Raw genomic sequence first — 13,924 nt, 5'->3', positions numbered from 1 at the left:
AAGCATCTTTGTCTAGAATATGAAATAATAACAGGAATTTTGAAAACAGAAGTACAAGTTTAAACCATTTTGGAGAAAAATATATCAGCTAAATTATTTTTGAAAAAAAGATGAAAGCATAAAAATCATTAAAATAGTATGGAAAAATTAAGTGTGTTTTACTTTTAAAAATTACATGTTCTCATCTAAAAAAAATTTTCTTTTTCACGATCGCACCACATTCTAAAAATGAAAGTTTCTTTTTTTTTCTTCTTTTTTTTTATTTTTTAAACGAGAACATTTATAGGAAAGTGAGGTTTTATATTTCGACCAAATATGAATAATGATAGGCTTTAGTTGATATTGTTGGAGTTATAGACGATGTCATTGTAGATGTAGTCATTGTAGACGATGTTAAATTGGATCCAAATTCCTCTACATGCAGTTTCGACAAATATTTTGTTTTTGTTGCTTTTTGCTCTCTCAATTTTAGTTCCTCAAACTTAGCTGCTTCAGCAGCTGGAATAACAGTTACATATTTTATTTTGTAACAGTCGTTGAACAACTGACCCAATTTTGGGTTTACCACTTCTTAAGTTCAATTCCGTAGCCTTGTAATTTTTAATACAATCCAGAAGACAAGGGATCGAGTATGGGGAGAAAGTTTGCCTTCGTGGAGGACTTAATGGAACTAACACGCATTTGGAGAGGGAAGCCACGAAAACTTCCCACGGTTACCCTAACGACAAGGGGACTCTAATCCATAATCCGTCTGCCACTGATGATATTTTACCACAGCACTGTGGTTGGTGCAAGCTGGGTGCGGAATTTGTATCGACCAACTATCGATAAAGGATTTGAATCCGACTCACCGAAGGTAACCGCTCTATCCGCTGAACCAGACTCATTGAAAGTTATTTCATAAATCTATAAAAAATTTGCAAAAAGTTGGTTTGACTAATATTTTGAAACTAAAACTCTAAAAAAAAAAAGGAAATTTTAGCTGAAATATAATAAATAATAAAATAAATACCTGCAAATTTTCTTTCTATCTTTTCTTTTTTTTCTTTTTTTTTTGAAATTCATCAAAATAGGCATGTTTTTAATTTTTACAAGTGAATGTTTAAAAAAAGGAATAGCTCTTTTACTCTCGAACGACGACGAGTTTTAAGAACTGCTATTTTGCAACATAATCATGAAATAGATAGCATTTATTTAAAAAACATTTAAAATAAAAATATTTTAGAAGTTATAAACTTTTTAAATTGGTTTTTAAACACCTTTTTATCCACCAAAACAGCATAAATACTTGACTTTATTTTTAAAAAATCTGAAAACTCTGAATAAATACAAATGTTCTCATACTTTAAATTAGAAAAATTATCCACAAAATTATATAATTAGAAAATTATATAAATGTACCATGGAACACGAGAAAAAGCACGAAAATCTATCAAAGTTTAGTGTAACGGCAACGGGATTCTATGTCTGATCCGTCTACCTCTGAGGATATTTCTATGTCTGCACTGTGGTCGGTGCGATTCGGAATTGGCTGGAATCGACCAGCCAATGCAAAAATTCGAACCTAAATCAGCTTATTGGATGGTAAACGCGCTATCACCCTGAAACACCACGACTGTGTATCACTAATTAGAAAACAGCGCTGTCCAAACAACTCAAACAACCCTCCCCCTCCCAATGTATGTACAAGAGCGAGATGAATTTTACATCAAAATCTTTTTGGGACGTAAATCTTGAGTCTTGAGCGATGAATAATTAATCTCGAAAAACTTTCTATTTTTTGAAATTATGTTATGAGCATTTTTTCAGTTACAGGTACTGTTTAGTGGCTAAGGCAAAAAGAAATTTTGGAAAAGGCGATGCTATGATGTCACGGTTTAAAGTCAAAATAAAGTGTTTGTAAAATCAGAAATCTATTGTTTGCATATTATTAAGAAAAATCAATATGTAGCATTTTTTATATCTATTATCATATCGTTTGCATTATTTTTAATCCTTAATAGAATTGGGTATAATATAAAAAAAAACACAACTACTTCCACTTAGTAGGAATAACATTTACCATGACGCAATGTTAAATTCTATGCCACTATCCACATAAATGCCACTATCCACAAAAATCAATTATTAATCAAAAATCGAATATCAATTACTTTTCTTTATAATGCAATAAAATCTGGCGAGCAGCTATTTAAACGATCAAACACTTCGTTTGTTTATTTGTGGCTTGAAGTCAGGCTCGCAGAAAATGCCGTTTATGGGTTAAATTTAGTAGGAATAACACAACCTGTGACGTAGGCTATAGTATACCCAATTCTAGTTAAAAATATTTAGTTCAGTTTTTGTTTTGCTCTACTGCTTCATAAGGCGAGCTTCTGTTTGTTTTCTATCACTTGCGAAGTGAACTTTTCTTTAGAAACATAATAAATGTTTCTTTTTTATAATAGATATCTGTTAACTGTTTAATTAAAGCAGCTAAGCTGAAAGTTCTAACTTAGCTTTTAACAGTATTATTTATCAATGAATAAGAGTATAAGTTTTAAAATGGTTTGACTGGAAAAGTAAAAAGAAGAAAATTGCTCAATTTGTTAAAGGGTAAAGTTTAACTAAGTTTATTGCTGTAATAACTGAAACTGATCTCCAATATTGATCGTATCAATAGTACGATGTAAAGAATATGCAGATAACATTGAACTAATACTTAGTACTATGATAAGGAGAAAATTTTCTATAAGTTTAATAGTGTTAAAGCGAACCATATTTCCGTTCCAGCTTCATCCTAGTACCGAGTAATTAAGTTGAAAAAATATTTATTTGTACTATAATGGATAATAGAATTTATTAGTCACTATGGTTCAATGCGATTTGAATAAGTTCGATTTATTTAATTTCATTTGAATACTTAATATTTATGAAATCATCAGATATATATTTTGTTCAATACATATTTTAAACTATTTTTTCTCTTGCTATCATTATGCTGACATTTCTATTATGCATAAATATTTAATTAATTGAGGCTAATTTTCAAACTTATTATAATTAGCTAATTTTCAAGCATATCATACAATCAATTTCTGTTTGGCTTTAATAATGATAAAAGGAACAGAACTCCTTATAAAGTAGGAGTTGTTGATTACACCAAATTTTTAAATTTGCTTATCTAAATTTTAAGTTATACTTGTAAATTTAAATGTTTCTTCACATTATCCGAAAGTAAACGTTTTAAAAATAAATAAAATAATCTTCTAAATAAAATAAATACTCAATCATAAGAAAATATTCTTATTAGTTTTTGTTTTACAATTAAGATGAATTATTTTTTATTTGCATTTATATCTCTCCCTTTGAACAAAAAATTTTTCATTTTTGATTCTCCCTCTTGTAATTTCTACAGAATTTTTTTTTTGAAAATTTCATCAGTGTTTGTTAATTTTGTCCTGAGACTGCGCCTTATTGTTGGTGTTGTTTTATAGTTTGCTTTATAGTTTTTTTTTCAGGCTGCAACGCTCATTTGTTGCCGAATTCTATAGAAATTTAATTTACCCTGAATGATTTCTTAGATCAACAATATTCGATTTTCAATATGCTAGAATCATAGCCAAAGTTAACCGAATAATTAAAATTCTACTTAATTTTAAGATTCGATAATTACGTTTAAAATATGCATACATTAACGAAAAGTAATTAATTTATTTGCACTCTTCTGTGCTAAATACAGCGTGGAACATGATTCGGAGTCCATATTCCATGTCTGCATGTGTATTTGTCGGCAGCAATGCCAGAGAATTTCTTTGGTTCAATACACTTTATGGTGCATTCCTTTTGCTTGTTTATTCTAGAGCACACCCAGCTGATGTTTGGATCATTTGTCAGCTTTCTTACGTCACACTTGGAGCTACCTGTAAAGCACACAATTATTAGAAATAGTATTTTTAAAAACAAGATATATCGGACAAAACTTTATTATTAATTCGATAAAAAAAAAACATGTCATTCTCTACACGGTATATAAATCTTTATAGCTATAGGTTAATTTATCCTTGCGACTAGTACTACAGGTGTGCCAACTATTCTATTGGAGCTAAATTGCTCAACCTAGAAACTGGCTAAATCGTTATTGTTTGTCAGAGTATGAATATTTTGAAAACGTATAATAAGCTGGACTGAAAATTATTTTTATAACTGTTATAGTAGTTAAGTATGACTTTAAGTTTGACTAATAAATAGGTATGGCTTTGAAACCAAGAGAGCAAACTTGTCTGCTCAATCGCCATGAATTAATCAACAAGCCAATATGGTAGGTCCTTCTTTTTGACTGGTAAAGAGTAATTTAATGTTTGTCCACTAAAAAAAAAACCAAGCTAAATTGTCTGCTAAAAGACAAAAAGGAATTAGAGAAAAGATAGAGATTTACAAAGAAAACAAGAAAAGATGGATGTATTTTTAAAGAGAAGAAAAATTATTAATAAATAAAAATTTTTAAAAATATTAAAACATTTTAAAAATTTTTTAAAAAAATAAGATGTTGGAAAACAAAATAAGGGAAATAAATAGTATCGTCATTTCTATTTTTTTGGTGATATTGTATTAACATATTTTGCTATGGCTATATTAATACATGATTAGAAAGCACTGTATTTTGCGGATATAATCGCGTGAACTGATGACGATATTGTATATTTTCCTTATTTCGTTTTACAAGTTTCTTTTTAAATTTTTTAATGTTTTGTTTAAAAAATTTATTCGAATTTAAATTTTTTCTTCTCCTTTTTAAAAATATTTTTTCTAATTTTCTTTATATTTAAATATATACTAGCTGAATACCCGTTCTTCGCACGGGGAGAGTAAAAAAAAATCAATAAGAAATCAGTATTGAGAAACACTACGAAATCATGCTTAAAACGGAAAAACATATATCGATCCAATTAAAAAACTTGGTGGTAGAAACAGATAAGTGAAATATTAAGAGGAATTAATGAATCAGGGATAATAAAAAAAAGTGGTTGTATCAATACGGGTATGTTTAATGTTACAGAACTGTTTTTGCCTTCATTCAAATCTTAACATAACTAATTACATCAGTTTTCAGCATGTTTGCGTGATTTTTATTTCAAATTAGGCAGGGGTAAATAATAAAAAACAAAGAAATATTTGTCCTCTCTTTCTAATAAATTGGTAATAAAATAGTTCGGATGCAACTTTTTTTTAGTTCTGAAAATGTAACTTACCTGGTTCTTCCACTAAGTTTTCCAATTAATATAGTTAAAATAATTGCAATTTTTTATTTAATATTATCTGTTCCCCCTTTTGGTGGCTCTGCGTTATTGAAATAAGAAAAAGCCATTTTTTGTAGTTTATCCCATTAGAACAAAGATAAAATGTATTTAGTATCACTTCGCATGAAGCTATTGCACTTCCAAGTAATTTTCTAAGGTACATATCCCTTTCGAGGTCCGTAAAACGCTTATTTCCAAAGTATCAGTATGTACTACTAAGTATTGGTGCTGTCTTAATAATCACCAAATATATCAATATGACATTTTATACCTTTATTAGTATATTTGGAACATATTACATAAACCTTCAACATTTAACTTTTGTGAAAAATACATTTATCAGTGACAGCCAACAAAAGCCGATTTTTTTTTTTTTAAGTGGAATTCTTATTAGAACTTGATAAGATTTTTGGAGCGTGGATATTTCTCTATCTAATCTTTAATTTGCTAATTAAATATTTATAAGTAGTAAAGAAACAAAATTCTTCATATTCTAATCCATTAAAATATGAATACACTATCTTGGCTACCAGGGAAAAAAATAATTTCTGAAATTACAAAAAACCCGTTGTAGAATTCTTATCAAAACTGCACTAATTACCATTATACCAGTAGAACATATTAACGTCAGTAGTGCACAATAAGTAAGCGTCATCCATAAATGGCGATTTTCTACGGTTTTCCTAAACAAATTTCCTATTAACTTTATTTTACTTTAAATTCGCTTTTAGCACATAACTTAATAAGTTTCATTCAATTAATTCATATTATCACTAGTAATTAAGCATAAGTGTCAATAATACTATCCTGATTTTTTACGGCTCCCCAAAATGAATAAGTATATAGTAACCATTATTTTTGTCTTTAGTACATAAATTTATTTTGCATAAATTAACATACTACTAACATTAAAAAATTAAGCATCATTGTCGTTAATAATAATATGATGATTTCTGATGGTTCTTCTAGATAAATATCTTTACTCCACTACTTTTGCGTTCTGATACATAGTTAATTTATTTTTTATTTCGATATGCATATATTACCTGAATTAAGTGAACCAAATATATCATCACCAAATATATCAATGTAATATTTCATACCTAAGTATGTTTGGTACTTATTACATAATCCTTCAACACTTAAGCTTATTGTCAGTAGCAACCAACTAAAGCCGAATTTAAAAAAAAAAAATATATTAGAACTTCATAAAGATTTTGGAGCATGACCATTTCTCTATTTGACCTTTATTTTACTGTTAAAATATTTATAAGTAGTGGTAGAAAAAATTTCTTTTAATTCTAATTCTTTAAAATATTAATACACTATCTTAGCTACCACTGGAAGAAATATTTTCTGAAACTACGGAAAACCCGTTGTTGAATTCTTATATCAAAACCAATTCCCCAATCACCATAATACCAGTAGTTCATATTACGGTCAGTGATACATGTGAATTAAGTGTCATCTGTGAATGGCGATTTTCTACGGTTTTCTTAAACGAATTTCCAATTAATCTTTATTCCATGAGCTGGGCTTTTTAGAACATAGCTTATTTTATTTCAATTAATACACATTATCAATAATAATTGAGCATTGAGCATTAGTGTCGATAGTAATACGCAGACTTTTTTTATTGTTACCCAAAACGCGAAATAAATAGAACATTTTTATTTATTCAGAGTTTTCTCGTGTTCCATTCCGTATTATTCTTTTCTATTTATTTTTGCTTTTTAGTTCAGAAGTTACCTTTTTTATTTCAATTATATCAACATTAATTAAGCATCATTGTCATCAATAATAGTTAGACGACTTCTTGCGGTTTTTCTAGACAAATAAACACCTTTACTCCAATTCTTTTTCTTTCTAGTACATAGCTTATTTCTTTTATTTCAATATGCATATGCTATCTTAATTAAACATCATTGGCGTAATTAAGCCTCATTGGCATCGAGTTTTTATTATTCTCCTAAACGAATAAATACCACTTTCCCATTAATTTTCGCTTTTGATTACATAAATATTTTGTTTCGATTCAATTACCGTTGGTTTTAAAAAAGTAATTTTAGCGTGATAAAACATGAATTTTTTGTATAGGAATGTTTCTTTTTTCGTACGTCGAGAAGCAGGCCTCATCGGCTATTTTCTTTTTTAGCAATCCAGTAAAATGTAGCCTTTGGGTAGAAGTAATAAATAATCAAAGAATTAGTAATGTCGCTCAGGGATGGGCAAACTGTCAATTAATTAAATCTCATAATCTCTCCTGAGGAACACAGAGAGCAGTCAGGAGAGTCAGAAAAGAACGGTGAAATTAATTATCGGGTTAGTCATGTCCATTAAAAATTTTGAAATTAACAGAAAAAGTCTGTCGGGTGAGGTCTAGGGGTATTTATAGGGTGTCATTTACGAGACTTCCGTTGACTCATTCAAAGATCTCGCCGCACGAATATGCATTTTCTTAAAGTGTTCACCAATCTCTTTCACGGCGTTACTAAGTATGTATTACTGTTGGCGGTCGCAATTATGAGTATTTATTATAAATACTGTATTCCTGAAAAGAAGGACTTTTCTCCCGTAACAGTTCTTACGCTCATGCCTTAACTAGACACTTCATTTCCATACAAAAAACATATGATTTAGTTCCCCCAATCACCCCTCCAAGTTGTAGTTGAATGACTTTGCATAAACATCTTTGTAAAAGTCGCATTTGCCAACATAAGAATAAAATTAAATACATTACCTACTGAGTTTCTTCTGGAATTTCTAAATCGTCTCCCTTTGAGTTCTTGATTTCTAATTGTAGAAAGGGACCCTGCAGGAATTGAAGCAGAGTTATGAGTGCCTGCTTTGTGGGTATAAATGCCAGATTCACTAAAAATACGTTGTTGCTGTTTAGGAAGATCCTTGAGGATAGTTTCGTAAGGGTTCTTAAAAGTACTTTCATATGGGTTCTCATAAGTACTTCTATATTTGTGTGAATCAAAGCTCCCAAGCCTCCAGTTTTTAATCCTCTCAAGCGACTCATCTATCTCTCGCTGTTTCTCCTGATAATTCCAGTCTATTTGTGGACGATTGTTCTGCTTGTAATTACTATTGATGTCAAAGCCACTGCTACTGGGCTGTCGGTTGTTAAATTTTTCACTATAGCTATTACCATTGAAATTGTGCCCTATACGGACTGTATTGCTGTTGCTATCAGTTCCATGCATGGTACTACTTGTTCCATAATTACCAGTGCCCCTGCTTGTTCCGGAGCTGCTACTACTTCCTGATCCATAATTACCAGTACCCCTGCTTGTTCCAAAGCTGCTACTACTTCCTGATCCATAATTACCAGTACCCTTGCTTGCTCCAGAGCTGCTACTACTTCTTGATCCATAGCTTCCGTAACCTCCTCTTCCAAATCCCCCACTGCTTCCTCTTCCACCTCCTCCTCTCCCACCTCCTCTTCCGAATCTATAAAAATTAATGAGAACGTATAGACCGATTGTGGTTAGACTATATTTTGAGATGCCCCTTGGATTATTGGCAAGTTGGCCCTCAAGTTGAGCAATATTGTTTCATGTATGGGTAACCTGTACAGAAACCTCTGAATAAGGTAAGTGAATGTTTTCTTTTTTTACTGCACACATATATTAGGCAACACGCATTACCTTCTATACGTTATTCCCTCGAAAAGTTTTATCAATTTAAATATTAATTTAAATTCGTATATTAATTTAAATTCGTTTTATTTGGTTTTTAATTTTGCTTATTATGTTTTGATTTCGGAGCTAATTTATTTGGTGGGGTGTCGCACTCAATTAGCGCCAAAAAAATGCCAATTTTCGTCAAAGAGTACCTCTAAATATATTTTTGCCACGACTGGCTATAAAATTGAGCCTTTTCAGTGGCAACTATAAAATGACTTAACAGTCAAAATGGCACTAAATTCGTCAAAGAAATTAAGGTATTCCAACAAGCACAAACCCAAAAATCTCATTAAATTCAACAATACTATAAATTCGGGACAGTCCATGAAGCAATGACACCACCTGAAATTGTTGGCTAAAACCAGTAGTTGGCAGTATTCGAAATAAAGTGGAAAATTGGAAATAAAGTGGAATCGTATCCGTAACGAATCGGTGAGGATTGCTGCCAGTAGCCAAAGCTAATGATTACCTCAGTATCTTCACTTAATCGGCTTCTTTTTTTCACCTTTTTTTTGTCCCTTATGCTATCTTTTGGAGTCCATTAATGGAAAGAATCTGCTTTGCTGTGAAACACTTATTGGCTACTTTTTAGATACTAGTCGATATTGGCGAGACAGAATAAAATCTTCAGCTAATGGCTCTTTTTAGTGTAGTCCATTGTTGTTTTGCTTTACTTTTCTGCATTATTTTATTTTGTCTTTTGTGCTGCCTTAAAATTGTAAATGAATAAATGTATAATAAAAAAAAATGAAGAAGAATTTGGAAAGAATATTTCGCGAAAAAATTTAGTACTTTTACTATATCCAAATTTAGTTCTACCAATACGAAGAATCACATACGAATTTTACATCGAATAAACTTAAAATGTTAGAATGATTACTTCAATAATAAAACACACAATGCAAACTGAAAAATTTCGGGATAGTGGGAAAATCGATACTAGTTTTACTATCAACGCTCATTCAATAAACTGAATTTATTCATTTATTTTTTTAAACTAGTTTTATTCAAACTGTTACTTATTTTTTTTCATTTTATTTAATTTATGTATTTCTTGTATGTAACCATTTTCCATTTTTAAGCATTTTCATGCTGCATTTTTGCATGCATTTTTATCCATCACTGTTCCAAATTTTCCTTGTTAAAGAGTTTGGAACTAAAATTGTTTTTTGCATAATCTTTTTTTACCATATCGTCCTTTGAGTAGGTTCAGTAAAAGTGAAAACATCATAAAAATGATTGATGAATAAGTATTTTCTATGTTGAAAGTTGCTGAAAGAATCCTTTAAATCAATTCTTTACATGCTGAAAATGAATCGATCGTTCTATACTATATTCTATAAAATGTCTCGTGTAGCTATGGCAGGATTTTTTGTACGCAATCTTTTAATACTTCAAGAGTATTTCATACACACGATGTCAGAAAACAACTCGCAATTTGAGTAAAGGGCGGAAAGAACTGAAGCTAAACATTTTTAAAGTATCTTTTGGAAATATTGATTATTTTGTACATAAGAATGCATGTTCTTAATTATATATACAACACTCTTTAAACCTAACATAGAGCAATACTTTAAGCATATAAACTGTCAACAAATAACAAACAATATCTAATGGGGATGCCAAAACAAAAAAGATAAAGAAGTAAACTAAATAAAATAAACAAATTAATGCAGGTTATGCATTTACGTCGGGAACAATGATTTCTCAGAATATTCTTAAAAACTCGTTTTCGCGTTAAATCGTGATTTTGAAATTTCGAGCTATGATATCAAGTAATATTTTTGGCAACCTTATCACGCAATATAAATAAGAAAGGTTACTTACATTTCTAGAAAGCAGCATATTAATATTAAATAGAAGTAAAATGCGCGCAAGCTGAACGTTGGTGCCATTTCTTTCAAATGCAACCACCGAAAACTGCAGCAAAGGAAGTACTCTAATCAGCCGATTAGGGTTTTCAAATAAAAACAGGAAGTATTTTAACACTCATGTAACTACATAAGTTAAGATATTGCAGTCAGTATTAAATTAATTGGATAAAATTGTACATGACTTTTCAGTCCGCGATTAAGAACGGAAATAGATTTTAATTTTTTTATAACCTTATTTCATCAATGTATAGCTGATTAAAAAATTATGCTTTGGGTGTTGCAATTCCACATTTGAATTGCTCCAGTTTTATTAAATAGAATATTTTTCGATTTAATTTAGTTATTTTAAAGTAATGCAGTGCATATTAAGAGTTATTTTCAACGACACTCTTACTTGTTTTGAGCATCGTATCTGTCTATATATTTAAATTTGTCTTTTCTTGCATTTTTTCGTTTTTTTTTCAAATATATTTTTCTTCAATAAAAGTTTTGTTAAACTAATATTTTTTTATAAATTAGCAATTGAGAACATATATGCTAAAGACTAGTAAGGGCCGTATCGCACATCAAAATTGCTGAAATATATCTTCTACGTCTTTTACTTTACTTAGTTTTATTATTTGTTTACATATTTTGTTGTAACCGTGATATATTTTTGTTTTATTTTCTGACGACTTCGACGCATAATTAACTTGTTTATGTTCTACATGGTTTTTTTTTATGTTAAATAAGAAATATAGAGTGAAAGAATTGAAATATTTGTGAAAGAATCATTGTGAAAGAATATAGAATGTGTCATTTAAGCGAATTGATACTTGACGGGCTTGATTAATTTGAAATAGAATGGAAAGAACCGTTGCTTACGTAAACAAATACCATGTTTCAAAAACCAATCAGAATCGAGATACCCACATTATGTCACTTGCAGGCATCCTATTGGATGCCTGCTAGTTACGACTGGGTAAATCATGGCATACGCTAATACTACGATTCGGAAATCAACCAGGTTCGCCACAGGCGTGACGTCGCTTACAGGTATACAATTAAATCTAATCCGAAAATTGATTCTTCATGAAACCAATTCTAATTGCTGTACCGTTAACTCGCCAAGCACAACAGGCAGCCAAGGTAACATGATAAGACATTATTTACAAAGTTTTCATTAAAAAACTTAAATATATATATTATCAAATAATATTGAGGCTAAATGGAAAGCATCTTTGTCTAGAATATGAAAAAAATAACAGGAATTTTGAAAACAGAAGTACAAGTTTAAGCCTTTTTGGAGAAAAATATATCAACTAAATTATCTTTAAAAAAAAGATGAAAGCATAAAAATCATTAAAATAGTATGCAAAAATTAAGTGAGTTTTATTTTAAAAAATTACGTGTCCTCATCTAAAATAAATTTTCCGTAGACGTGTAATTCCGTAGCCTTGTAATTTTGATTCCAATCCAGAAGACAGGGGATCGAGTATGGGGAGAAAGTTTACCATCGAGGAGGACTTGATGGAACTAACTCGCATTTGGAGAGGGTAACCACGAAAACTTTCCACTGTTACCCTAACGGCGAGGGGACTAATCCATGATCCGTCTGCCACTGAGAATATTTTACCACAGCACTGTGGTTGGTGCAAGCTGGGTGCGAAATTTGTATCCACCAACTATCGCTAGGATTTGAACCCGGCTTACCGAAGGAGACCGCTCTATCCGCTGAACCAGACTCATTGAAAGTTATTTCATAAATCTATAAAAAAGTTGCAAAAAGTTAGTTTGACTAATATTTTGAAACTAAAACTCTAAAAAAAAAGGAAGAAAAGAAATTTTAGCTAAAATATAATAAATAATAAAATAAATATCTGCAAATTTTCTTTCTTTCTTTTTTTCTGAAATTCATCAAAATAGGTATGTTTTTAAATTTTACAAGTGATTGTTTAAAAAAAGGAATAGCTCTTTTACTCTCGAGCGACGAAGAGTTTTAAGCAATGTTATTTTGCAATATAATTATGAAATAGATAGCATTTCTTTAAAAAAAATTTAAAATAAAAACATTTTAGAAGTTAAACTTTTTAAATTGGTTTTTAAACATCTACTTATCCACCAAAACAAAACAGCATAAATATTTGACTTTGTTTTTAAAAAATCTGAAAACTCTGAATAAATAAAAATGTTCTCATACTTTACGTTAGAAAAATTATCATTATCAAATTAATTAATAAAAGCTCTTTATTTTTATCTTCCTCAAATTATAACATTTTTGTGTAAAAATGGGTCCGCTCCACCACGGTTGCAGTTAACTGCTATATATTGGACATTCCTTCGAGATATTGTCCTAACGCTTTATAAAATGAAATAAAGACCATAGTTCAAAAGTTAGAAAGGAGGTACCTTTTCTTTTTTCTTTATTTTAATTTATTTTTATTTATTCATGTTTTTCTAACTACTCGATTAAAGTTTGGCTAAAATAAGTGATCTAGCATAAGATTTATACTTACATTTCAGAGAAGGTACATGCAAGTATTAAAAGAAGGTAAAAAGAGTGCAAATTCAAAATGGACAATTCCCATTCTGCTCAGAATTAAACGGTTACGCCTTTTTTTAATCATTATACTGCCTGCAATAAAACAGATTTTTACTATAGTGCTAATTTTTTTCAATTCTATATTATAACCATTGTTTAACATCAGATCCAATTCAGAGTTCAGGAGTCCTTAGCCTCGTAATTTTGAACCCAATTTAAGAAGGCAAGATAACTCTCTTGGATTAAGCATTAAGACAAATTAGCTTTCGTGGAGGACTTTTTTTTTAAAATTAACCAGCATTTGTGTACCATGAAGCACGAGAAAAAGCACGAAAATCTATCAAAGTTTAGTCTGACGGCAACGGGATTCTAAGTCTGATCCGTCTACCTCTGAGGATATTTTTACTTTTGCACTGTGGTCGGTGCGATTCGGAAATAGCTCAGTGGCGTGCCAACTTTTTTTTGATTGGGGGGGCGAGCCAATGCTAAGTCACAAACTTTGCCCGATTTAATATTTTAAAATTAGTTGTATTATTTTAATATTGTAATTAAAAATGG

At 30.2% G+C, this 13,924-nt stretch overlaps 1 protein-coding gene across 1 annotated transcript; it reads right to left on the bottom strand.

Moving 5' to 3' along the window:
• Positions 1-3,673: 3,673 nt before the first annotated feature.
• LOC107441455 (uncharacterized) lies at positions 3,674-10,956 on the bottom strand. The gene is made up of 3 exons (XM_087165743.1): positions 10,799-10,956; positions 8,020-8,735; positions 3,674-3,902 (listed from the first exon to the last, which is right to left on the bottom strand). The coding sequence occupies exons 1-3, from the start codon at positions 10,864-10,866 to the stop codon at positions 3,712-3,714; spliced, it is 975 nt and encodes a 324-aa protein (XP_087021869.1). The 5' UTR covers positions 10,867-10,956; the 3' UTR covers positions 3,674-3,711.
• Between the last annotated feature and the right edge of the window lie 2,968 nt (positions 10,957-13,924).

Source organism: Parasteatoda tepidariorum, chromosome 6, assembly GCF_982258835.1.
Source record: "Parasteatoda tepidariorum strain Cologne lab strain chromosome 6, Ptep-v5.0, whole genome shotgun sequence".
Taxonomy (NCBI): domain Eukaryota; kingdom Metazoa; phylum Arthropoda; class Arachnida; order Araneae; family Theridiidae; genus Parasteatoda; species Parasteatoda tepidariorum.
Note: the sequence above shows the minus strand (reverse complement) of the source record. Positions and strands in the feature narration are given on the sequence as shown.

What these genes read in the sequence shown, in the direction of transcription:
- LOC107441455 (XM_087165743.1), bottom strand. Translation starts at nt 10,866, where the DNA reads ATGGCACCAACGTTCAGCTTGCGCGCATTTTACTTCTATTTAATATTA. An exon ending in ATATGCTGCTTTCTAGAAAT is followed by an intron (nt 8,736 to 10,798) that starts GTAAGTAACCTT and finishes TAATTTTTATAG; the next exon opens with ATTCGGAAGAGGAGGTGGGA. An exon ending in TTCCAGAAGAAACTCAGTAG is followed by an intron (nt 3,903 to 8,019) that starts GTAATGTATTTA and finishes TGTGCTTTACAG; the next exon opens with GTAGCTCCAAGTGTGACGTA.